Here is a 24,191-nt window from a genome sequence, read left to right as displayed (position 1 = left end):
AGTTTAGCTATTTTGAGGATGGGGAGTTCCTACTTGGTAGGCAACATCATGACTGAAGGTGTGCCACAAACTCCTCCAACCAAAGCCCCACATGACTAGTTTTTAGTCAACGCTTTCCTCTAAATTTTCAGACATGCCCCCCCCCATCCCTCCATCCATGCCTTTCTCTAGATATGGGCGAGGGGGAGCCGGGGAAAGATGGTGAGCGCAAACACCACAAATTTAAAACCTTGATTTTGTTTCATTTATTTAAATAAATATAAATATAAACTTTATATAAAACTATTCACATACAAAGGGACTTCGCAACTTGAGTTCCAATCTCTCCCCAGGCAAATTTTCAGAAAACGAGACCTACAGGGTTTAATTTTCTAAATTATTTGCAGTTCAATACTTTCATTTAAAAAACAACAACAGAAAATAATCCAGAAACCCCGTGTTCTTCTTAGGTTCTGAAAGACAGTAGGGAAGGGGGAAATGACATGCGCTTTCAAAATCCCACATACAGTGCTAAACTTAAGCCAACCATGTTGTTTTTTTCTCTGTTATATGACAAGGCTGAGTTGAATCTAGATTATTTACATTTAAAAAAATGACCTATAACTTTGAGTGTAGCTTCAAACAAATAGGTCAAGGAGGAGACTTGAAGGGTCAGGCTGGGCACGTATGCCCGCAGAATGCTCAGCTCCGTCCTTCTGCAGATGGGACCACAGAATGGGCGAGGATTTGGGCCCCTGGGTGTCCGCCGCGTTGGTGTTGTGGGGGCTGCCAGGAGCGTGTGGTGAGAGGGAGGCGGCCCTCCTTCATAAGGGAGAAATCTCCTTGTCATCGTTGGCCGAGGCCGGCGACAAGGAGTCCTCATCCTCGGAGCGCGCGTAGTGCGCCTGGCTGCCGACACACTTGCAGCCCGCGTGACTGTTCCTCTGTGTACCCTTCCCTTCTTTCTTATGCTTCACCCGGCGGTTCTGAAACCAGATTTTCACCTGCTTCTCTGACAGGTTCAGGTATGTCGCGATTTCGATCCTCCGGAGTCGAGACAGGTACATGTTGGAAGAGAATTCCCGCTCCAGCTCCAGGAGCTGCGTGCTGGTGAACGCCGTCCTCATCCTCTTGCCATTGGGTACCTGGCTGGCGTCCGAGCCCCCTGCAGACCGGCCAAGAGAGGGCAGAGAGGTAATTCTCGGGTGAGGCGATCCCACCCCACGTGCCATCCCTTGGAAAGGACGCCTCTCCAGGACCCACCCGCGAAGCTCAATCAAACACCTGTATCCATCCCTCACCCTTTCCCATTTCAGGGCACTTCTTTACTCGGCGGGGAAGGACAGAGACGCCCACAGCAAGTGAAGGCCTTTGATGTGTGAGTTGTAAAGTCAGAGGCTTAAAGAGGGGTGGAGGCTTGCATTGTCCGGTCGGCTCCCTTCAAGCCTAGCAGAGAGGCAGGCAGGCTTAGCCAAAAGCGTCGAAAGGCTTTAGCTAGCCCCGATGACCGAATGCCACACTTAAGTTCAAACCTACCCACCCCGCACCTCAGCCAGTTTAGCCTTCGGTTTCTCAACCCTCAAGTTCGAGGTCCCAAAGGCCCCGATATTACGCAAGACTCGGACACCAGGTACCGGGAGTGCACGCACCAGGCTGCTTGGAGAGGTTCGAAAGCTAACTTCCACCTTCGTGGAACTTCTGGGGACGACTCCACAGTTCCACGAAAAGCCCCTCCTCCCCCTTCCCCGCCCCCCCCCCCCCCAAAGCTGCCACTTCCTCCACTGGAGGCGGAAAGTTTGCTCCTGGGAGCCCGGAAGGCGCGGCGCGTAGGTGCCCAGAGCCCCCGCCCTACCCATGGTGAGGCAGTGGAATCTCCGCGGGTCCCCCACGTTGTAGGTGGTGGCGGCGCAGACAGGTGCGTGGTGCTGAGGGTGTCCCAAGGCCGCCGCGGCCGCCGCCGCGGCTGCCGCGGCCGCCGCCGCAGCGGCAGAGCCCGGCTGCTGGGGCTGATGGTGGTGATGGTGGTGCTGCGGCGGGTGGTGATGATGGTGCGCGTGGCTCACGCGTGGGCAAAACTGCGCGTCCCCGGGACCCGAAGAGAACTGACCCTTGACCAGGGGCAGGGCGCCGGCGCCCCCCGGGGCCCCACTACCCCCGGCCCCTGCACTCCCCGTGGCTGCGCCCCCGCCGCCGGAGCCGGCGGGCCCGCGAGAGGAGTGCAGGTGCGAAGTGACGCAGAGTGGGCAAACGCAGAACGCGCCACTCTTGCGGGACGGGCAGGCGGGCCCAGACACCGACATCACCAGCGGGGACGGCATGCCCAGCGGGATGAAGAAATCTGGCCCGGGGTGCGGCTCAGGCAGCGAGGGCGCGGGCCGCGAGGAGTCCTTGATGATGAGCGAGTCGACATAGAAGGAGCGCGACATGTCGGGAGGGGTGGGTGGCCGGAGGGCCGGGCCAGCGGTGGCGCCCCCTCCCCTCTCCTGTTCTGAGCTCTGCCCCGGGCGCGGCGCGGACGCGGGCGGTCAAGCCCTCGGGGACGCGGAGGTGTTCGGCGTCTGGGCTGCGAACAAAGGGGTCCCTGGAGAGGGCTGGTCCTCACGTCCCCCGCCCGGCGCCCCGGCTCCGGGATTTTATAGCCCCCACCCCGGCACGTGATGCTGCGGAGTACCGCTCGGCTCAGGCTCCTCAGCAGCTCCCCACCCTCGGGATAGGCTGCCCGAGTCACAACAGAAGCGGCGAGGAGGGGCGGGCGCGCGGCAGGGAAGAACTCGAAGGAGGGGGATGGGGGAGACTTTGCAAAGTGTAGGTTTTGTTAATTTCGCGGGGAGGCCGGCCTCCTCCCCCTCTTTCTCCACGCTTTCTCGAGAAATCAGAGCTGCATCCCCCATCCTACCCCCTTCCCTAGTCCGGGCCCCAGCCCAACTCTTCCCCACTCCCGGCCGAAAAGCGCACCAGGTGGGGACCTCGAGGTCTTTTTAATGGGGATGCCCAGTGCTCCCCGCTCCTCTGTACCAGCCGCGGCTGGGCGCGGAAGAGTGTGAGGCCTGCTGTTTGGAGCACGATTGTGTGGGCGGCGGACTGGCGGCGCCGAGTCCGGCACCGCGGCTTGGACCACGGATACACACAGACACGCACAGACACACAGACACACACACAGTCCCCCAGCATTTGGACTTGGCCAAAGTCATTCAGGTGGTTAGTTCGTGACCAATCCGCGGCACAAGAGTGAAGCCTCCCACCTAAGAAGCTGCAGAGCCTTTCATTCTAACGCTTGAGACGCTCTAAAATGCCTTTGCACTTGGGGCTTTCCTGGGGCCGCTCAGATCAAGGACACTTCCTTGTGCTCCTTTGTAATGGGCAGTGTACCCTTTGGCGAAGAGACACGTCGTCGAAGAGTCACTCTCCGTTCTCCAAGCCTATGCATTTTCAGGACAACCCTGCAAACTCCGTCGCAATGATTTTGGAGAGAGGACCCAAACCCCAGCCCTCCTGGAGACCGGGCAGGCTTGGGGAAGGCCTTTGCTCTGGGTCCTGTGATTTTCTGCGCCTTTCTATTTTACAGACCTTGAGCAGCTCTCTCCCCAACCCCCTGCGTCCCTTTAAAAGCTGAAAGAGGTTGAAGGAATTGGAGCCACTCAAGGAATCCTGCCTCAGGATGGGAGCCATGGCTTGGTAAAGGAAATCTGAGGGGCACAGGCCCCAGCGGAAGACTTGCGCGTAGGTGGCTATGCGAGAGAGGGTGGCTGCCAAGATAGGGCCTATTGATCTCTGGGGAAGGTAAGGTGGCAGAGGTGACAGCTTTCTCTTTTTTGCCCTTTTAGAAAATCTGGTTGGAGCAGGGAGGGTGAGCAACCGCTACAAGTCTGATCCTTTTTCCAAAACAGCTGACTTCAGGCCTGAGTTCACAATGGTGTTAAGAAACTTGGGGACAGGACTCCCTCCACCTCTGAGAACCAAGTGCCCAAATCCTAGGAGAGCATCAGCTTCTCAGCTGGAGGCATGGCTATCTCTCTGTCCCTCCTTTCCCCTTTTTCATCTCTGGGACCGTTTCTTTTGCCTGCTAGAGAAGTGTAATTGGGTTGTAGGGACGCCCCGCTCTGGGGAGTCCAGGATTTATGGATGGCAATTAAAGTTTTATGAATTGCAGCTGAGGCTGGTTATTGAGCTATTTGAATGTGATTAGAATTCAATTAGAAAGCGGTTAGTGGACGGTGGGTCTCCAGAGTGTAAACAGACAGCTATTCCAGAAATGTGCTAATCCAACATCTTGTGACAACAATTAAGGAGTCTCAGGGCTTAACTCAGGGCTGCTCAGCTGTAACTACTTTTGTACCACAAGGTTTGGCGATGCAGCCATCACAGACGTTCAGCCTCAAGCCAGCCTGCCTGCCTATCCGCCCTCGCTCATGTCAGCAGAATGCGGTAGTCCCAGAATCATTCCAGCCCCAGGAAGAATGGAAGCTCAACCTCTAAGAGATGCTTAAAGGCTGGGTGTTTTTTTACAGGCCTGAATTGTCCAAACAGGTGACATGATTTCCCCACTCTGCAAGTGTGTGCGTGTGTGTAATTTATATAATATATACTTATGTGAGCACTTTGTAAGTGCTCAAAGAAAGTAATAGCTTTTCCCTTTCCTTTGTTCTCTTCTGGATTGGGTAAAAGGTTATCAGAGGTCTGTTTTTGGCTTACAGTTTGGGTCACTGTGTTCCCTGTTGTTCTGGGTGTGCTCATGGGAAGAACTCCTATGCTAATATGCTGGAATTTGCGCTTATGTGAGGACCATTTGACTTTAGAGAATCCTAATTATGAAGCATGAGCAACTAAATTAATTTATGTCTAAGTTTGGAAACATCCAGTTGGAGTGCTAAGGAATTTTAAGAAAAGTGAGAGGCCCATGGCATTACTTAGGGCTAAAAGGGGTGCAGTAGCTCGGGGCCAGACTTGAGGTGGAAAGCAGACCATGTCTGAGAAACTTGCCTATAAGAGAGGACTTGGTTAAATTGCTTGAGCCATGGTGATGAGCACAGGGTGATGTATGGAAGTGTTAAGTCACTATACTGTATGCCTGAAACTAATATGACATTGCATGTTACCTAAGTGGGATTAAAATACAAAGTTCAAATTTTTTTAAGATTTTTTTTTTTTTTTAGAGAGCGAGCGAGCTAGAAACAGCATGAGAGGGGAGAGGGTCAGAGGGAGAAGCAGGCTCCCCGCTGAGCCGGGAGCCCGATGTGGGACTCGATCCCAGGACCCTGGGATCATGACCTGAGCCGAAGGCAGACGCTTAACCATCTGAGCCACCCAGGCGCCCCAAATTTTTTTAAAAAATAAATTGCTTGAACCCACCAAGAGCAAGAATTTGAGGGTCACGTTCCACACTGGAGGCTCTCCTCAGATTCTCCTCATTAATTCTCTTGGATCTCTCAGTTTTTCTTTCTTTTCTCAACCCAGCCCCATCTTCAGAAGTTGGCCCCACTGTGGCTTGCCACCCCCATTCCCAAAGGAAGCCTACCCTCCATGGCCCTGAGCAGCTATGTGGCTGGCCTGCCCAGCCAGACTCTTCCCCAGGACAGCAGCTCCTCAAACCTGCTCAAAGCAGGAGGGGACCCCTGAGCAGCCTGTCAGTGTGCCCCCACGGTGCCCCCGCTGCCACGCAATTTTATTTCTCAGTGATTCTGTCCGATAAAATTTCATCGTCCATTAAGTAATCCCTGAAATGAGAGCTCTTATGAGCCTATAATGAGCTCTAATTGCCACGACTCGGGGAGCCACGTGGAAGGATTTATTCGGTATTAAGCAGTCGGGTACAGAGTACAGGCTGTTACCTAAGCCATTACTTTCATAATTCAAGGAGAAAATTAGTTCTTTTAAGGGGCAGGGGGATCCTTTGATTTCCTCCCTCTTGCTGGGATGACAGAGGATGGCTTTGTCTTCCTTGAGTGCAAGACAATGTCACAAATAAGAAGGTAACAAAATTGCCCCCCCTCCACTCCCCTAACACACACCAGTCAGGGTACCCCACCCTTACCCTCCAATGAGAAAAAAATCAAAGCAGTTCAGAGGTGCCACCTTCTTGCCCCTGGACTCTCACTTGAGCCTGGATGAGCAGTTTTCCTCCTATCTCAACCTTGAGATTTGATTCTTGGTTGTAGCTTTCAAGAAGCCTTCCAATACTTCCCCCACCCGGGATCACACCTGACCTGGACCCCACATTCCCCTCTTGTTTCTCACTCTATTTCCTTTCATGGGCAAAGTCAGGGAAAGCAAAGAATGTGGACTTAGCATTGCTTATTCTGCAGGCCCTAGAGTTCTGACCTATTGATGTGCTTAGCTGTTTTACCGGCTGTAACTCGCACATTGCCCTTTCCTCTGCACAACCCCCCCACACACAAAAGAGAGCCCCCCCCCCCCAATCCCTAGTCCTTTTTTCTCTCATTTTTTTAGCGTTTGCCCACACGGTTCTCCTGCCCCAAACAGAGACCGTGAGCAGGGCGGGACAGCCCAGGAGTTGGCGGGGCGGCCTCGGATTTATTTGCTCCTCTTACATTGATTTCATATTAGTTTCCAAAGCGATGAATGATCTCAAAGCTGGGTTTTGTTAGCCGAACACAAACAGGAGACAGGACTTACTTGCCCCCAGCTCCCTTTAATGAGGTCATTATCAAAGCGTGAACAAGTCTATGAATGTTTTATTGAAAGCGCATCGTTAACTTGTATCCATCCTTTTCTCTGAGTGGCATTGTGATATTGCTGTCTGTGGCACATCTTACCCGATATAGCCCGAGATTTCCCCATTCTCCGTAACCAGGCAACCCTTTCTGAATACCCAAAAATTGAAAAGAACCGCTTAGTCTTCAAGAAAGTCCTCAATAATAGTGGAAAAGAACAAAGATCCAGGAGACAACAAAATGCCACAGGGGTGACTTTTCATGAGCAATTATCTCTCATTAATCAGAAGAACAGCTGCAATATTAATTTTCTCTCTTTCTTCCTCTCTTTTCACAGTCCCCAACATTTGAATAATCATAAATTTTGATTTTATGAAGGAGTCACATTTTCAGGGGCTGGAGGAACGCAGCTACCTAGGTGAAGACAAGAAAACGCTCTCATTTTATTTTTTTGTTTTGTTTGGGTAAAGCTGCCAACAAAGCAAAATGTAAAAAAAAAATAAAAATAAAAACAAGAGGGATATACTAGAGAAAATGGTCCCCCCCCCCCCTTTCTTCTAGATGGCGGCTTAGAATCGGAACTTTTTTCCCCGCGTCGCCGCCTGACAACTCCCCCTCCCTCCCTTCTTTCCTCCCTCTGCCCAGACCCATTCCCCAGTTCGGCTCTGAGCAGGGTGGAGGGAAATGTCCCCGGCGTCTGGCGTGGGAGTTTCAGCTGGGTTTCTGCCCGTTTAACTTGCAAACGTGAAGCCAAGCGTTGTCGATCTGACCAAAGAGACACTCTTTGGGCGTAACTCGTATTGTGGCCATCAAAAGCCCGCCAGCCTTGGATGAACTGAGACGTGCATTCAGCAGAAATGGGGCGCTCGCTCTTCTTTCAGGAGCCGCAGAGGCGATTGTTCACAGGATGTATAGCCAGGGTGGAAAACGAGGATCCCCAGATAAGGCTGTAACCAGCAAACCGGATTGCGGGGCGGGGGCGGGGGGGGGGGATAGGTTAAAAGAATCTCATTAAAGCCGAGGCTGCAATTAGCAAATACACACTCTTGGAGAACCCAAGCCCCTCTTGAAAAGCCTCGAGTCGGGATGAAAGCGGGGCAGTTCGGAGGCAGTCCCCACATGCCTACGCCGGCAGAGTGAACAGGGGCTCCGAGGCCCGGCTCTCCCGTCAGCTGCCCGAATATTACTTTGAACGCAGCGCAGGCGAGCCCGTTCGGCCGAGAGGGCAGGCGGCGGGCCTCGTGCTCACCCACCACCAAAAGATGGCCTTGCTTCTCCCTAGTGTTTATTCAGAGCGGATGGGCCTTTGAGAAACCTCAATTCGCCTTTGTGCTCTCGACAGGCGCCAGAGTTCAATTCGGCCCTCGGAGAAGGGGGTTGGGAGAAGGCTGCTGGGAAACGAGTGAGGAGTCTGGATCAGAATTTCGGGAACAGCCGGGTCTCCGAACCCTCTGAACAGTTTTGATGACACCCAGTCCCCACCACACAGCCTCTCTGCTCCCCACTTCCCCTTAATTAATATTCGCCCACCCCCAGATCCTTCAGCCTAACAGGGCATCCCTCCCCCACCCTTAAAGCTCTCCTCTGTCATCAGAATAAAATTTATTGAGCGCCTACTCAGTGCCCAGCGTGTGCTAGGCCCTGCGGGGAGCACGCCTGAAAAGGCCAAGACTGTATCCAATAGAATATTGTTTCATTTCAGTAACAATGGCCTGAGGTGGGGAACAATTATCCGGATAATTGAAGCAAATGCTCCACCTCCCTCCCTCCCTCTCCAGTTCCCTAGGCGCTAGCCTTTTTTTTTTTTTAACTACCTTTTTCAAAGTTGGTGGTTTTTCTTTGGTCGGGGAGGGTGTTGGTGGGAGCCTAAGGGGAGGCCTGAATCATTCACACACATACGAATTCCCCACTTCCCTTGGCCTAAAGTTTGCTGAAAGCCCTGGCCTGAAATCGCTGCTTAGTAATGGAATTACTATTTTGTTTTTGTTTTTGTTTGAATGCTACCAAAAAGAGAGTGAAACTTTCTAATTTTTAGCCATCTAGGCTTTTTGGTGTTCAACCTTGGTCATCTGCAAAAATCACCCAGACAGCATTATAAAAGTATGGATGCCTTCGAGATTTTGACTTAATGGTATGGGGCCCAAGCTTAAGAATTAAACAAAAAACGCTGGCTGTAGTTCTGATTCAGGTGAGGGTCGAGAAATAACGGATAAATCCTACTCGCTACTCCTGGCACCTGAAGAGAAGAACTTACCCTCTCTGAGCCTCACTCAGCAGTTGGTAGCTGGAAAGCGTGTATGGTGTGCCTACTATATGCCGGGCTCGTGGCATACGGGGAATGCCGTTGTACAAGACTGGTCCCTTGGGAATTTCAACAACTCAACTCAGTGGCAGTGAATCGCAAAAGGTCGCGTGAATGTGAGAGAAATGACCATTTGGCTCTAGGAGTGGGTAAAGCTGAAGTCTGGGAAGGTGACTTGCAGAATGAGTGGCAGTTGGCCTGGGAAAGAGGGATGGGGAATGTGTTCCGGGCCACCGAAGGGCGCACACAAAAGCAGGGAAGATTTTCTCTTGGTTAATTGCAAGAACTGAAAGGAAGCCAGGGAGATTGGTGGAAGAATCTGTTTCTGAGCCTGTGAGATAGGAAAATGCCTGCCACTTTCCAGTCCTTGTGAGGAATTGAGGACTGCTTGGCGCCCCGCCTGGTGCCTGATAAGAGCTGTCGGTGGTTTTTATTATTATCCAGGATCTGCAGGTCCATGTGCCCTTGAGGCTGGGGAATGAAGTATCAGAGGGCTGGGCTTCGCAGAGGGAAACCAGGAAGCTGGAGCAGCGGCTCAATCATCTCTCCCAGATGGCACACCTTTTCCGAGCTGAGTTTCTACTTCCAAGGCTCCTTAACAGCCTGGAGCCTGCACCCCAAAGATGCCCAACCGGGGGTTTCTCTAGCCTTCAATTTCTGGACGAACCTGTCTCCTTCAGCAGCCGCATCAACATGGACCTGCCAGGGGAATTTCCCCACGCCCCACTCTATCCCCTTTGAAGGCCTGGTGTCCTGGAAGCCCCTACTTGGGACTGTTCCCTAAATTTCAACACTCCTTTGGCTTGGAGAAACCTTCCAAGCATTGCTGGTCTGTTTGGTTTTTTTGTTTTTAAAGTTTATTGATTTATTTAATAATCTCTAAACCCAAGGCCGGGGGGGGGGGCGGTCCTCAAACTCGGGCCGGGAGATCAGAAATCTTGTGCTCCTCCAATGGAGCCAGCCAGGTGCCCCCTTTGCTGGTCTGTTTTGCACAGGAGGAAGCAGGTGCCATTCCAGGATGCCAATCTTCATAGCCACCATTTCCTGAGCTCCTCCATGTGCCTGGCTCTGAATGAGGAGCCGTGCCGGCATGACCTCATTTTATCTGACAGATAAAATGCCATTATTATGGCTGTTGTTTTTTTTTTAAGATTTTATTTATTTATTTGACAGAGATGCAGCGAGAGAGGGAACACAAGCAGGGGGAGTGGGAGAGGGAGAAGCAGGCTTCCTGCCGAGCAGGGAGCCCAATTTCCCAGGACCCTAGGACCATGACCTGAGCCGAAGGCAGACGCTTAACACTGAGCCACCCAGGCGCCCCTATGGCTGTTTCTTGTAAGAGAATCCTCAGTCTTAAGGAAGTTCAAAGACTTACAAGGTCAGACAACTAAAGATGGCAGAGCCAGGATTCAGATCCTGTCTATCTAATGCAGGGGTGTGGGGTTTTAGGCACTAGGTAATACTATCTAATGATACCTAGCATTTATTGAGCACCTATTATGTGCCAGGGTATGACTTAAGCTTTTTAATGTATCTTTAATTTTTCACAATGACCCTGCGAGGTAGGTACTTTTATTATTTACTCATTTGATTTTTGTCCACTTCTTGGTTAGTGTGGTTTTCCTATATATTAAAGATCACAGAGGCCAGTTTAACGTGGCCCATATGATGGGGCACAAACTGGCACCGGAGAATGTGATTGTTTTTATGCCCCTACACCCTGAACATAGTAAGTGCTGAAAGACATTTGAAGTGGGTAAAAGCAACAGCTTATTCCTTTACTTCTAAAGCCTTGATTGTAATCAATACATAGGTCCACTGGTTGGTTGGGTACTCGCCCCTCCCCAAATGCCTGCAAGCTGCACCTGGACAGAAACTGGGTCTGTTTTGTTTATTCGCCGTCTGTGTCAAACACCTAGCCTAGAGCTGGCATATATTAGGAGATAAATATTTGTTGAATGATTTCTCATTTTACAGATAAGGAAACAGGCTCAGAGAGGCTACGCAAATTGTCCAAGGCACAGAGCTTCCAAGGGGCAGAGGAAAGATTCAAACCGAGGATTTCTCATCCTAAGACCCTGCTCTTCTTTCCACCCCAGCCCACAGCGTCCTGTGCTGTGTCGCCTGGACCACAGCGACTGAGCGGGCGAACCCCGGCTGCGCGTCTGGGGGCCAGTGCGAAGTCGGTCCTCACTCAACCCCGAACCCCAAACGCAGGTGAAGTCGAGGGAGGCCGCTCCCTAGATGGAGATAAATAGATTGTGAGAGGATGCGAGGCGCTCCCAGCGCGTCCGCCGCTCCCGGCGCTTTCGCTGCGGGAGCTGGAGACCCACACCGTACCCTCTCTGGGGTCTCGACTCTCTGGGTCCCGGTCTCTCCTTCTCCCTAATTTATTTCTCATTGGAAAACGAAGCGACTCTAAGGGATCGTACTGAAGCCACAGCCCGAGAACACCGCGACCGGCAACGGCCCCCAACCACCTGGCATCCACGCTCCGCGCTGCGTCCTCGCCGCGACAGGTGCGCATGCGCGAGCGTGTGTGCAAGGAGGGAGAATTTAGCGTCAATCTGTGTGCGCAAGCGCGTGTGAAGTGTGCGTGAGCGTGAGAACGAGTGCGTACGTGAGAGTGGGACACGGGGTGTGTGCGAAGCGAATGCATGTGTCGGCAAGTGTGTGAAGAGTGCGAATATGAGTGCGTGATTGTGTGTACTTGTGTATGTGAAGCGTGTAGGTGTTTCAGAGCTTGAGTGGGGGTTTGTAAGCATGACTGTGAATATAGGAGTGTGTGAATATATGAAGGGGCAAATAAGAGAGGCTGAGTGTGTGAGAGAGGGTGAGTGTGAACAGTATGCGTGTGAATGTGTGTGAGAAAGCATGTGATCCTGCGAGTCTGTGCATAGGTGTATGTGTAAGAACGTGCGCCCGCCAGGGCGTGTGAAGAGTATGAGCGGGGGCGTGGGGGATCGCGTGCGTGAAGTTTGCCTGTGAGAGTGTGCGTGCCCGGGACGCGTGCGTGCTTGGGATGCGTGCGTGGGGCGTGGCTCCTGGAGCCCGACCTCCGCCGCTCACCCCCACCCACCCAGGGGGCGGGCCACAGCAGCCCGGCGCCTCTCTTGGCGGAGCAGCGGGGTCACTGAGAGGGAGGGAAAGAAGGAGGGGACAGGAGTGGCCCCTCACGATGGAAACCTGCAAATAAGTGAGAGGGGCTTGGGGGGCATCACCGGGGGTCCCCTTTTTCACCTCTCCCCCAGTTTTCTTCACTCACCCTCTGGATCATCTTTCTGGCCATTTACCCAACAAGTATTTATGGAGTATACCAGGCTCTGCTTTACACGCTGGGAAAACCAGAAGAACAAGACAGCTTAGGTCTCACTCATCGTGGAGCTAACACGGGACTTTCAATTCATGTGTAACTGCTTTGCAAAATGCTGGTGTTATAAACACAAGTTTTGGTCTCTGCGCTCAAGCCAAGGGGGCATGGAGAGCTTAGAAGACAGAGTATGATAGCAGTAAGGCAGTACGTTGAAATAAGTGCCAGTGCATTCCATCCCCATCCGAACCACAACCCTTCCACTGTGCTCTTGAGCTTGGGCTTGAGGTTAGGCAGTCCTGGGTGTGAATCCCCCTCCTTGACAATGGAAATTATAATGGCACTCTTCTTATGGGGTGGCTGTGAGCAGTAAATGAGTTGTCATGACAACCCTTGGCACAGTGCCTGGAACATGGTTAGCACTGGGTATATGCAAGCTACAGTGATGCTGATGTTGATGTTCTGCTGGCCTGATGGAATGCTGTGGAGAAGGGGAGATGTGCTGTAGGTTTTTTTAAAAAAGATTTACTTATTTATTTGAGGGGGGAGGGACAGAGGGAAAGGGAGAGAGAGGCAGAGGGGTCTCTATCTCCGGACCCCGAGATCATGACCTGAGAGGAAATCAAGAGTCCCATGCTTAACCAACTGAACCACCCAGGTGCCCAGATGTGATGTAGGTTACACTGTTTGAGAGATTATCTACAGATTCAAATTAATTTGTGTATATTTATATCATATTGCTTTGTAGCATCAGGTTGTGAATATCTAGATGCTTCGTCTTTATTCATCTCTACTAACTTCTTACCCTCCTGAACCAATGTTATTACTAGTGCAGTTGTTAAAGGGAAGTTCTTTAGGGGAAGACAGCAAGAACCTATAAGAGCCAAATGTCCTTTCAGGCAGCCTTAGAAGCATTTTTAGTCCACCCATGTGCCATTAAAGTGAAAGGGAATATTTTCACAGTGACACAAAATGCATGCTGTAATTTAACCTTGTGAGCGAAACTTCCAATTAAGTATGTTTCGGAAGTATGTTTCCTGATTAGCCACGTACCTCCCTGGAACAAGGTACTGTATAAACAATTATGGGACATGGTAGTTTTGTTTTGTTTTTAATGTCTTACTGTCTTACTAAGTTTTTTTTTTTCTTTTGTTTTGTTTTTGGTGTTTAAACTAAGACCATAAGATAATTTTGTTTTAAACCAAAGAGAGTATCTTTAAATATTGAATTTCCTTATTTAGACTTTTTCAAGGAAAAAATATATTTTAAAAAGTCTTGAAAAATATGAGAATTCGTTGCAGCATCTAGGCTCTCAAGTTTAGTAGCTGGAAATGAATTTTGCCACTATCCAGCTGACCCATCCATCTTATGTTACAGTCAGAGAACCTGAGGTCCAAAGAGAAGTAGTGTTATAAGTGATCAATCCCTTCCAGCAGTCACCAATAGGACCATCTCAGTTTTGTTTCTCTGCCCACACTATCCACACTTACACATTTGAAGGAAGATATCCTGGCAATTAGGAGGAGAAAAGGGGGAGGATTTCCAGCTCCCTTCCAGACTGGCACATCCCTGTTGTGTTGTCTCAGTCCTAAACCCTTGGAATCTTCCTCAAATCCTCTCTTTCTCTCCGTACATTTAATTTGTGGGGAAGGCTTGATGGTTCTACCTTTAAAACATATCCAGAAACTGACCACTTTCAACATCCCAACCACTATCACACTGGTCCAAACCACACTCTGGTCTCCTGCAGAGCCTTCTGACTGGGTCCTCGCTCCCATCCTTGCCTCTACAATCTGTTCTCAATTTAGCAGCCAGAGGAAGCCTCTAAAAACAGAAGTCAGATTGGGTCAGAGTAAGAACCAAAGACCTTACAATGACCAAAAAGGCCCTCCATGATCTTAACAGTGGCTATCTCTCTGAACTCCTCTCCTCCTATTGGCCTATTCACTCACCCTGCTTTCCTTTCTTGTCTGACCCTCTCCTGCACTGGCCTTCCCCTCTGCTGAGAACTCTTCCCTACAAGTCCCTTTGCTTACCTTCAGGTCTTCCCTCAAATGTCACTTGCTCACTCTTTTTAAAATATCGAAGCCCCTACTGTGCCCTCTGCACTCCCAACCCCCCTTACTGTGCTTTATTTTGTTTTCCACAGCATTTACCACTTTCCAACATACTATATAATGTACAGAGTTTATGTGTTTATTGTCTGAATCTCCCTTTGAGAATGAAAACTCCTGGAGGATATTTATGTCCATGGGGTCACTAAGAACAGTGCCTGGCATAATAGTTGCCATCATCAATATTTGATGAGAATTCAAAAGAAGAAAGCCAGTGTTCCTGGTAGATGCCTGAACTCAATTCTATCTTACCTCTACATAGCACTTTGGAGTTTCCAAAGACTCTTAAATATGTTATGTCATTGGCTGTGCACAGTTATATAAGCTAGATTGGACTTTTTTTTAAATTGTTATTTCCACAATGAGATATTCAGAGGTTAAAGGACGTGTCCAAATCAGATCCAGGACTGGGATCTAAATCAGAGTGTCATTTTTGGTAGGAAACAAGTTCTCTATTCTAAACCTCTTGGCTAAATGAGGAAAATGTAGGTCACTGGATTCGCTGTGGATCCTTCTAAATTCTGGCCCCGGGATGAGGGCTGGGTCCTTCTTCAACTGCCTGCCTTTGCGATTATGTAGCTGTTCAATCCCCAGCTAAATAAGTGATGTTTGGGGGAACATTCCACAATGGCCACATCCTCTTGTTTTTATAATTTGCACAGGGTTGAAAACAAGAGATATTGTCTTGCTGTTAGCTCAAGCTCATTTGGAGTCTGGCCTGAATCTCTTGACTTGGCTGGATGCCCTCCCTCATCTGACTGCTCTGGGCAAACCAACATACTGTCTTAGTCAGTGCATTACAGTTCCTTCCTCATGTTTGGGTTCTCTGTCAGTCCATCAGATTTAGCTGATGAGCTCATTGACTGAAAACTGATTGAGCAAGACAATGTCCCTCATTCTCTAGGCACACACAGCACCATTGTTTTCCACAGATACTAGTGATAATTGACATCCTCTTATGAGGACATTAATATCTCAAGAGTAATCAATAAGCGCTGTTAGAGCAAGAATTTATCATATTGAACTACAAAGGTAGCAAAAAAAAAAGGGTAATATGATTCAGAAAATAGATGTTAAGTACAAAATTACCAATTCTGAACAAGTTTTAAGATAACACTATTTCCGGGGCACCTGGCTCGCTCAGTTGGAAGAGCATTCGAGTCTGGATCTCGTTGTCATGGGTTTGAGCCCCACTCTGGGTGTAGGGATTACTAAAAAAAATAAATAAATAAACTTAAAAAAAAGATAACACCATTTCCTCAAGGATGTTCACATGTAGTAAAATAAATGACAGTTACTTCTCTGTTATCTTTCAAATACCATGAATTATTACTTTCTTATGTGAATGAGGGAAATTTAAACATTTTGAGACAAGAAAAGAAATAGAACCATTTTTTTTAATTGATATATTGATTTGATGTTTGGGTATGGATTAACCCATGTCATCTCCACTTAGAATGTAATACACGTCTCAGTTATACACTGTTTTTCTGCCCCAGGTGCTCTAAAGGAACAGAGATGTTCATTATAAATGCAGAAGGCATAGTTCAGAAAGGAGCAATGGCAGCCGAAGTTAACCGCATCATTGCTATTCTGCAGGGGGCTCTTTTTTTTTTTTACCTCGGGTGCTGGTGGTGGTGGTTGTTGTTTGAGATTGAACAAGTTAATGGTGTTCCACACAATGTACCTAGGAATGATCATAATACCATTTATATTGGCCAGAAAATGACCCCTAGCCAGAGAAGTTTGTGTGTATTTAGTTGCCAATGAAAGACAAAGCATATCAAATGAATGGCTACTTTTTAAGATAGGGCCTAGGTCATACTGTTAGATGAACTTCTGGAAATAGAGCTACAGTTGCTATTGAAATTCACCATTACTTATCAAGTGCCTGCATGTGCTAGGTGCTGGGGTACAAAGATGACTAAAGCCTCACCACAGCCCCCAGTGAATTCTAATAGGTGTGTGATAATGGAATGCAGTAATCTATGGAATCATGGAGGAGAGAGCCATTCTGTCTTCCAGCTGGCATCAGGGACTCTGGGATTGGGCCTTGAACTATTTATAGGATATAATCAGATTAAAAACAACACAACAACAACAACAATAACACAACAATGAGAGAAGAGACTTCTAGGCCAGGGGTCCATGAGTGAGCACAGACCTGGACGATGCATTCTGTGGAGCTGGAATAGCTGCATGCAGCAGAAAGAAACAGCAAGGGCTGCTTAGCAGCAGAAACAAAGGGTCTGAGTGGTTGGTGAAAGAGTAGGAGCTATTATTAGATGGATAGTCTTTGAGGGATGCTAAGTAGAAAATTGAAAAGATTATATTGAAATCATTATAAGGGATGGATTGGAAGAGAGAAAAATCAGAGGCAGTTAAAGTCTTAGTGTCAGTCTCAAGATGATGCAGGCCACATTAGTCAGTAGTGGTGGGAGAGGAGAGGAGAGGAGAGGATAAATTCAAGAGTGCCAACAGTCCTCGGTTGCTCTTTAGATGGGATGTGGGTACAGAAAGAGAAATGAGTCAGTGGGGAGTTGGATTTCTGGCTCAGGTGTCTGTGTTACTGAGGGCACCGTTAACAAATATAGTGGTTACAGAAGATAAGCAGTGTTTCATTGTTTCAGATGGACTTGTGGATAGAGTGGGTGGGAGAGGAAGAAGGTGAGGTTTTTGGTGTTAAGCATTTTGAGTTGTAAGTGCTGTCAGAACAGCCAGTGGGATATTTTTCATGTGTAATAGCAGTTGGAAATAAATATCCGAACTTCAGAGAAATTGGGGTTGGAAATAAACATGACATCAGCCTATAGTGTTTAAACTACATATAATTGTTGGAACATCAAGTTGAGATGAAATTACTGAGGGTTGAGTTGATGGTTATGATGGCCAAGCTCATTGTCTTGGCATAGTATCTTTCCGAGTAATTGGCACATAGTAGTTAACATATTTGTTAAATGCTGACTCTGTTCCAGAGTCTCACTTCCCCGGTTGGAAGGCAGCTTGGTGTGAATATGGCATTAGAGGTAAAAATACCCCCCCTTTAGCAGTGCCTGGGTGGCTCAGTCGGTTAAGCGTGATGCCTTGCTCAGGTCATGATCTCAGGGTCCTGGGAATGAGCCCCCACATTGGGCTCCCTGCTCAGCAGGGAGCCTGCTTCTCCCTCTGCCCTTCCCCACTCATGCGCGCGCTCTCTCTCTCTCTCCAATAAAAAAAAAAAAAAAATCTTTAAAAAAAATTTTTTAAATAGCCTCCTTTAGCCAACCAGGTGCCTTAGAAAGTTGACCTGAGCACTCAGTCCCCATCCCATCTCATCTAATAGAAATAGAGTGAAGTAGGGAAATCCTGATGTCATATTCAGGTACCCTGCCTTGTTTTCATACCAAAAGACTTCTTTTCCCATGCAGACCTTAGATATTTTCTGATAGATTCAACCTTATCTTCACAGGGCCTGCTGACAACATGCCAAAGATCCATCAAGTAGGGCAGCCAGATGTTTATGGCCTGGTTCTGGCTTATTAGCACAGCATTGCTCAGATTCCCAGTCTGAGTCAGAATCCTAAGTGACTGTTCCAGGTCACAAGATGTTTATGTTTCCTGAAGGATTTAAAGTGCTTGCAGAATGGTCTGTCATATCCACCTCCAGAACTATGATTGCTCATCTTTGAGATCCCATGTAGATGGAAAAATGAGGGAGAAATGGCAAATCAATGCACAAAATCATATACAGTGTCACCATTTATCATCAGCTAGAAGGTGGTATTGGTCTTGTTACTTTCCCGTCAGTTACCACATTACCTAACTGCCCTCATCCTATGATGTTCTGGATCAACCTCTCTGCTTCAACCAGGCAGACCTGTTTGTGGTCACAGCACATACAGCCCCATATGTGGGGCTTCTTACCCACACCTTTCCCCATTTAAAGTGCTTCTATCCTTTTCTCACTCATCCAGTTTTGATCTTTAAAATGCTCCTCAAGGGACTCCTGGGTGGCTCAGTGGGTTAAGCATCTGCCTTTGGCTCAGGTCATGATCTCAGGGTCCTGGGATGGAGTCCTACATCAGGCTTCTTGCTCAGCGGGGAGCCTGCTTCTCACTCTGCCTGCCACTCTCCCTCCTTGTGCTCTCTCTCTGACAAATAAATAAAATCTTAAAAAAAAATAAAATGCTCCTCAAAGTGGTAGCTTCTTCATATGACTTCTTCCTAATGGTAACAACTCAGATTATCCAAAATTCCTCAGTGTTGCCATGTATGCTTAATTATAAGTTTTATCTCTATATGGTATATCCTAATTCTTTAGGATACTTATGAATACCCTTATTTTTCCAGAGCAATATCTTGTAAACTAACCCTCAGCATCACCTAGAAAGATTGTTGAGTTGAATGAACTAGTCAACAAGGTCAATTTGAAGTTTTTTGGATGATGGGAATAATAATGACTGATTCATTCACTGAGTGGTACGGCAGACACCGTACTAAGCATTTTACCACGTTATTACACTTGATTGTCACAGTAAAGAGTGAGGAGATCATCCTCATGTTACAGATGAGAAAATCGAGGTTCAAAGAGGTTAAGTAATTTGCTTGAGGCTACATGATTAGTAAAGAGCATAACCTGGGTGGAAACCCCAGTCTTTGAGACTCTACAGTTCATAATCTTGCCATACTGTCTGTTTCTTAAAACAAAAACAGTTTTTGGTATTTTTTTATCTCTTTCCATTCTTCCTTGCACAGGGCTGCATACTGAATGCTGTAATTAAATTTGAGGTTGCAGGAACACAGGGATGCTAATTTCCTTCAGCGGATGAGTGTCTTGGTCAGCATAGATGGGGAAGTAAAGGAAAGTAGGACCTGCCTCAGCAACTGCAAGGCCGGACCTCATGGAGAACTGAAAAAAATATCACTCCTCCTCATGCCCATTTCCTCAGAACGGGCTTACTCAGAGTTTTAAGGATCCGCTTTCCCTGTGAGAACAAAGCTCTCAGATAAAAGGCCCTTCATTAGAAACCAGTTCTTTCATTAATTCAACAAATATTTGAGTGCTTACAATATGTCAAGCACTCTTCAAGGCACCAGGGAAAAGTGGTGAGCATAACAGAGAAATTTTGTCCTAACAGGGCTTCTGTTTCAATAGTCTTATATTAAGTTTTAGTGATAATAATTCTCATGTGGCTGTTCTCTTCCTCGTGCTTATTCTCTGGTTTGAAGACTTCCTCATTTTCAGGATTGTGCTTGAACTAAGAAGTGGGTATAAGCCAGTATTTTCCAAATTTATTTATCGTGGACACCTGTTAGTTGCTTCTTTTTTTTTTTTTTTAAGATTTTATTTATTCATTTGACAGAGAGAGCACAAGCAGGGTGCACGGCCAGCAGAGGGGGAGGAAGCAGCAGGCTCCCTTCTGAGCAGGGAGTCCAATGCGGGGCTGGATCCCATCATGACCTGAGCTGAAGGCAGTCGTTAACTGACTGAGCCACCTAGGCACCCCTGTTAGTTGCTTCTGCAGCATTAATAGTGTATGGTTTCAGCCTTGGAATTCTGGGGACCTTCACACTATCTATGGCTCCACAAAGGAACATATGATCTACGCTAAGCCAATCAGTATGTTATCCCTTCCACAATGATTGGCTTGGTGGATACCATGTGACCTGAGAAGGTCCAATAAGAGCAAATCTCAGAAATTTTAAAGAATAATGATTCTCTCTAATGCTCTGGAGAGTGCAATGTGTACATATGAGGGCTGGATCTGCTGCAGTCATTTTGTAGAGAAGAGGGAAGAATCTGATACACAGATGTAAGCAGAGTCCAGAAATGGAGCTGGAGGCCTGGGCAAATTGCATTTTGCCTGCCCCATCTCTAGACTTTAACCATCAGTGAAGCCAATAAATATCTTCATTTTTTGAAACAGTTCGAATTCAATTTGTTAATTGCAACTTAAAGCATAGCAATTGATATTAAAAAAAGAAAAAAAAGATGAAGAAAAGAAAGGAAAATGAAAAAATATTTTCCTTTCCCTTTGTTTTTTTCTAGAAGCATTTTACAGGGCTAGATTTTCTCAGAATAAAATCACATTGGGAAATGCTGATTTTGACAGTTGATAGCTACTAGCCAATGTCCTAGAGAGGTTAAAATATGCATCCTTTTGACTAAGTTTTTTAAAAAAGATTTATTAATTTATTTGAGAGAGAGAGAGAGGGTGCAAGCAGAGGGGAGGGGCAGAGGGAGAGGGAGACAAGCAGACTCCCTGCTGAGGGGGAGCCCAACAAGGGGCTCTATCCCAGGACCCTGAGATCATGACCCCTGAGCCGAAATCAGGAGACAGATGTTTAACTGATGGAGCCACCCAGGCTCCCCTTGACTAAATATTTTTTTTTTAAGATTTTATTTATTTATTTGAGAGAGAGAGAGCACATGAGAGGGGGGAGGGTCAGAGGGAAAAGTAGACCCCCTGCTGAGCAAGGAGCCCGATATGGGACTCGATCCCGGGACTCCAGGATCATGACCTGAGCCAAAGGCAGTCGCTTAACCAACTGAGCCACCCAGGCGCCCTTGACTAAATATTTTTGAGAAGTACTTTTGTATCTACTAGTATATAGTCTAAGTGCAAAGAAATCTTCTTCACTGTTAATCTTCAAAAATGACATGTGGTAGGGGCGCCTGGGTGGCTCAGTCGGTTAAGCATCTGCCTTCAGCTCAGGTCATGATCCCAGGGTCCTGGGATTGAGCCCCGCATCGGGCTCCCTGCTTAGGGGGGAGCCTGCTTCTCCCTCTCCCTCTGCTTGCCTCTCTGCCTACTTGTGCTCTCTCTCTCTAACCAATAGATAAAATCTTTAAAAAAATGGCATGTGGTTAAAATTTTTAATACAGTTGTTCAGTCAGTGCTTAAAACACCTTTGAGATACTAGTTAAGGAAAAGAGAGAAAAAAGAGGTCCTTATGATTATAGCTGAAAGAAATAACATATCTCAGGAGAAAGAAAATATAGAAAAAATGGAAGAAATCAAAAGATAAGGATAAAGTCAGTTTTCTGGAAAGGGAAGTTTTAACACTAAACTGGAAGAGAAAGTATACAGTAAAATTTCTAAGATTGTGTAATTCAGTGTCACGTAGGAAAATGTGAAGATAAGAGCTAATAAATCACAAGAAGATCTCTTAAGTTTGAGTGGACAGAAAACTGAAAGACAGGCTCAGTACAGACGAATATAGTTCAAACTATATTAATAAAGTCGTTCTATGTTATTTTAATTATGATCCAGAAACAAAAGGGGGATTTAAAAGGATTGAAGGACTATTCCCTAATGGTATGAGCCTAATCTGGCTCAATTAAATCTGACTGAATTGCTCTGTTCAACATGACCATCAAAATGTTGTTTTTGATCATCTTAGGAATGAGAACAGAAAGTAATCTAAGGCTTTGGCGGTGGCATTTATCAGAATGGCGTTTGACGTGTGTGTGATGATAGGGTCCCGAGCTATCTAACATTTGTAAGCTCATTTCAGTAACCTGAAAAAGCCCCTCCATTAGTGGGCACTAATTATAAAATCAACATGTGAGACCTATTATATTCATGGGTTGACTGGCATCACTTGTAGTTGATCTAAGATTATCATCTAAAGAGCTTTTGATTTTGGATTCATTTGCCAAGTTACATCATTCCTGAAGCATCTCAAATCAGGCAGGACAGGGTAGAATCGCATGCCACAGGGTGTAGATGGATCCGAATGGCCCTGATTTCATCAACAGTCATGATCTAATCATGAATGATCAGCTGTTCTGTGATACCAACAAGAAGGTTCACCTGCTCACGTGACACGCCCTTAAACATCAGTTCCTCATGGTTGGCAGTGGGGTGTTGTGGGAATGAAGTTACAGGGATCCAACAGACGGCAGGCAGAATGAGATCTCCGAGCCTAAGTGGGATCACTTCTAAGGTGAACAGGCACAACAGCCTTGCAAGGATATTTAGAGGAACTATCTCCTGTGGACAAACCTCTCACAGGCTAATCACTATGCTAATCCATGGTAAAATAATCTGTCTATTCTTTGGATGAGACACGTATTGCCCCCTCAGTGAACCTCTTATAGATGATATGAACTGTTCGTTTGAATCTCAGAGAACAATAAGTCAAGTTGACTGTTCTTTCCAGTTCAGCCATTGAATTTTTAAGTTGCCCAGCACCTGTGTAGGTCTGACTGGATGACTACTCATAAACACTTTCCACTGCCTTGCCGTATGGCTTTGCTCAGAAGGGCAAAGAGAGACAAAACCCAGGAGAGAAATGGTTGCAGTATTTTCTTGTCTTTCTCTGTGGCTTTATAAATGCTCAGAACATGATCTGGCATGATGAATTGTTTCTGTGAGGAAGGCAGCTAGACAGGAACATTGTCTTCATTCTCTAGATAAGAGAATTGAAGGAAGATAATTTAGGGTAGGCTGATTACAGTGCAGCATGAAAATGCGTATCTACAGCTCTTTATTCTAGTATTCTGTCCACCCTGATTGAAATAACACCACCATCAATAATAACAACTAACACTTATTGAATACTTACCATTCTTTATGTATATTATCTCATTTAATCCTTGCAACAGCTCTGTGCAATGACTGCTATAATTAGCTCCACTACACAGATGAGGATAACAAGTATTGAGTCAACCCAGTTTCCTGTTTCTTAAATATCATCCTGGGAATGTTAAGTGTTTGGGGAGGGAAATGAGCTTTTTATAACCACTCAGCCGTTCCTCATTATACTATGTAAAAACGGTTAGCCTAATTTTCTCATTAAGTTTGTATTTTTTCCTTATTTATCTTCCCTTCTTGGTAGTGGAAACTTACCCACAGAAACAAAAGGAATCTTTCTTCGATCTTCACTGTGTCTCAGCCTTTCAAGAGCCACTTGAGCTCGAGTAAGTTATTTAACCTGTTTCCTCTGAAATTTATAGAATGGAAATAATATCCCAGTTTTTTTCATTGGAGTGTTGTGAGGGTGAGAGGAGACAAAAATGAAAATGTTTTGTGAAATGTTTAGCACTATGTAAACACTGATATAAATATTGTTTTTCCTTGTAGATGGGCTTATCTCTTTGCCTCACTTTTACCCTATTTTTCTGAATAAAGACTGCATTCTTTTACATGTTCATATCTGAATGTCTTCCCATGGTGCAATTAACTACAACAATAAAGATGATAGCAAGAGTTCTGAGGAAATTCACTTACAACTATTTTGTGCCTCCAGGTATAAGTTATTCTCATGGCAGTAGGGTGCATTTCATTTTCTGAACCCCCAAATACCTCATAGCTCATTACATCTTCTAAGGACACAATTGATACCTTTAAATACACCACGCACAGAGTTATTAGTTGATCTCCCAAAGCCTAAAATTGTTCATGCATCTTCTTAAGTGCTTAATGTCACTAGGAGCAACACAATACCTTGAATATTGAAGCCCTAAAGTTAATTTGAGAGGATTCTACCTTCAAAATTTAGTTTTATATAAAAGTAACTCACATTTTAAGAAGAGGTTGAAACACGGTAGCCAATGACTAGAAAAGAAAGAAACTTTGAGGGGCGCCTGGGTGGCTCAGTCGGTTAAGCGCCTGCCTTCGGCTCAGGTCATGATCCCTGGGTCCAGGGATTAAGCCCCGCATCGGGCTCCCTGCTTAGCGGAGAGCCTGCTTCTCCCTCTCCCACTCCCCCTGCTTGTGTTCTCTCTCTCTCTCTGTGTCAAATAAATAAATAAAATCTTAAAAAAAAAAAAAAGAAAGAAACTTCGAAAGTGTGAATGTAAAAAGACGTTCAGAAAGAAAATGACATGA

General features: G+C 46.8%; 1 protein-coding gene and 1 long non-coding RNA gene across 2 annotated transcripts; one reads left to right on the top strand and one right to left on the bottom strand.

Moving 5' to 3' along the window:
* Positions 1–244: 244 nt before the first annotated feature.
* On the bottom strand, positions 245–2,515 carry GSX2 (GS homeobox 2). The gene is made up of 2 exons (XM_045881160.3): positions 1,832–2,515; positions 245–1,144 (listed from the first exon to the last, which is right to left on the bottom strand). Exons 1-2 carry the CDS (start codon positions 2,403–2,405, stop codon positions 804–806), a joined length of 915 nt encoding a protein of 304 aa, XP_045737116.1. The 5' UTR covers positions 2,406–2,515; the 3' UTR covers positions 245–803.
* LOC135363592 (uncharacterized) lies at positions 1,768–23,901 on the top strand. The gene is made up of 3 exons (XR_010409404.1): positions 1,768–1,894; positions 10,930–11,471; positions 23,200–23,901. It is a non-coding gene; the product is annotated as an uncharacterized LOC135363592 (long non-coding RNA).
* The last annotated feature ends 290 nt before the right edge of the window (positions 23,902–24,191 follow it).

This window comes from Mirounga angustirostris, unplaced genomic scaffold, assembly GCF_029215605.1.
Source record: "Mirounga angustirostris isolate CCGP_5_RB_7025 unplaced genomic scaffold, mMirAng1.0.hap1 SCAF_2, whole genome shotgun sequence".
In the NCBI taxonomy this organism is placed as follows: domain Eukaryota; kingdom Metazoa; phylum Chordata; class Mammalia; order Carnivora; family Phocidae; genus Mirounga; species Mirounga angustirostris.
The sequence above is the reverse complement of the archived record's forward strand: the minus strand, read 5'-3'. Positions and strand labels throughout refer to the sequence as shown.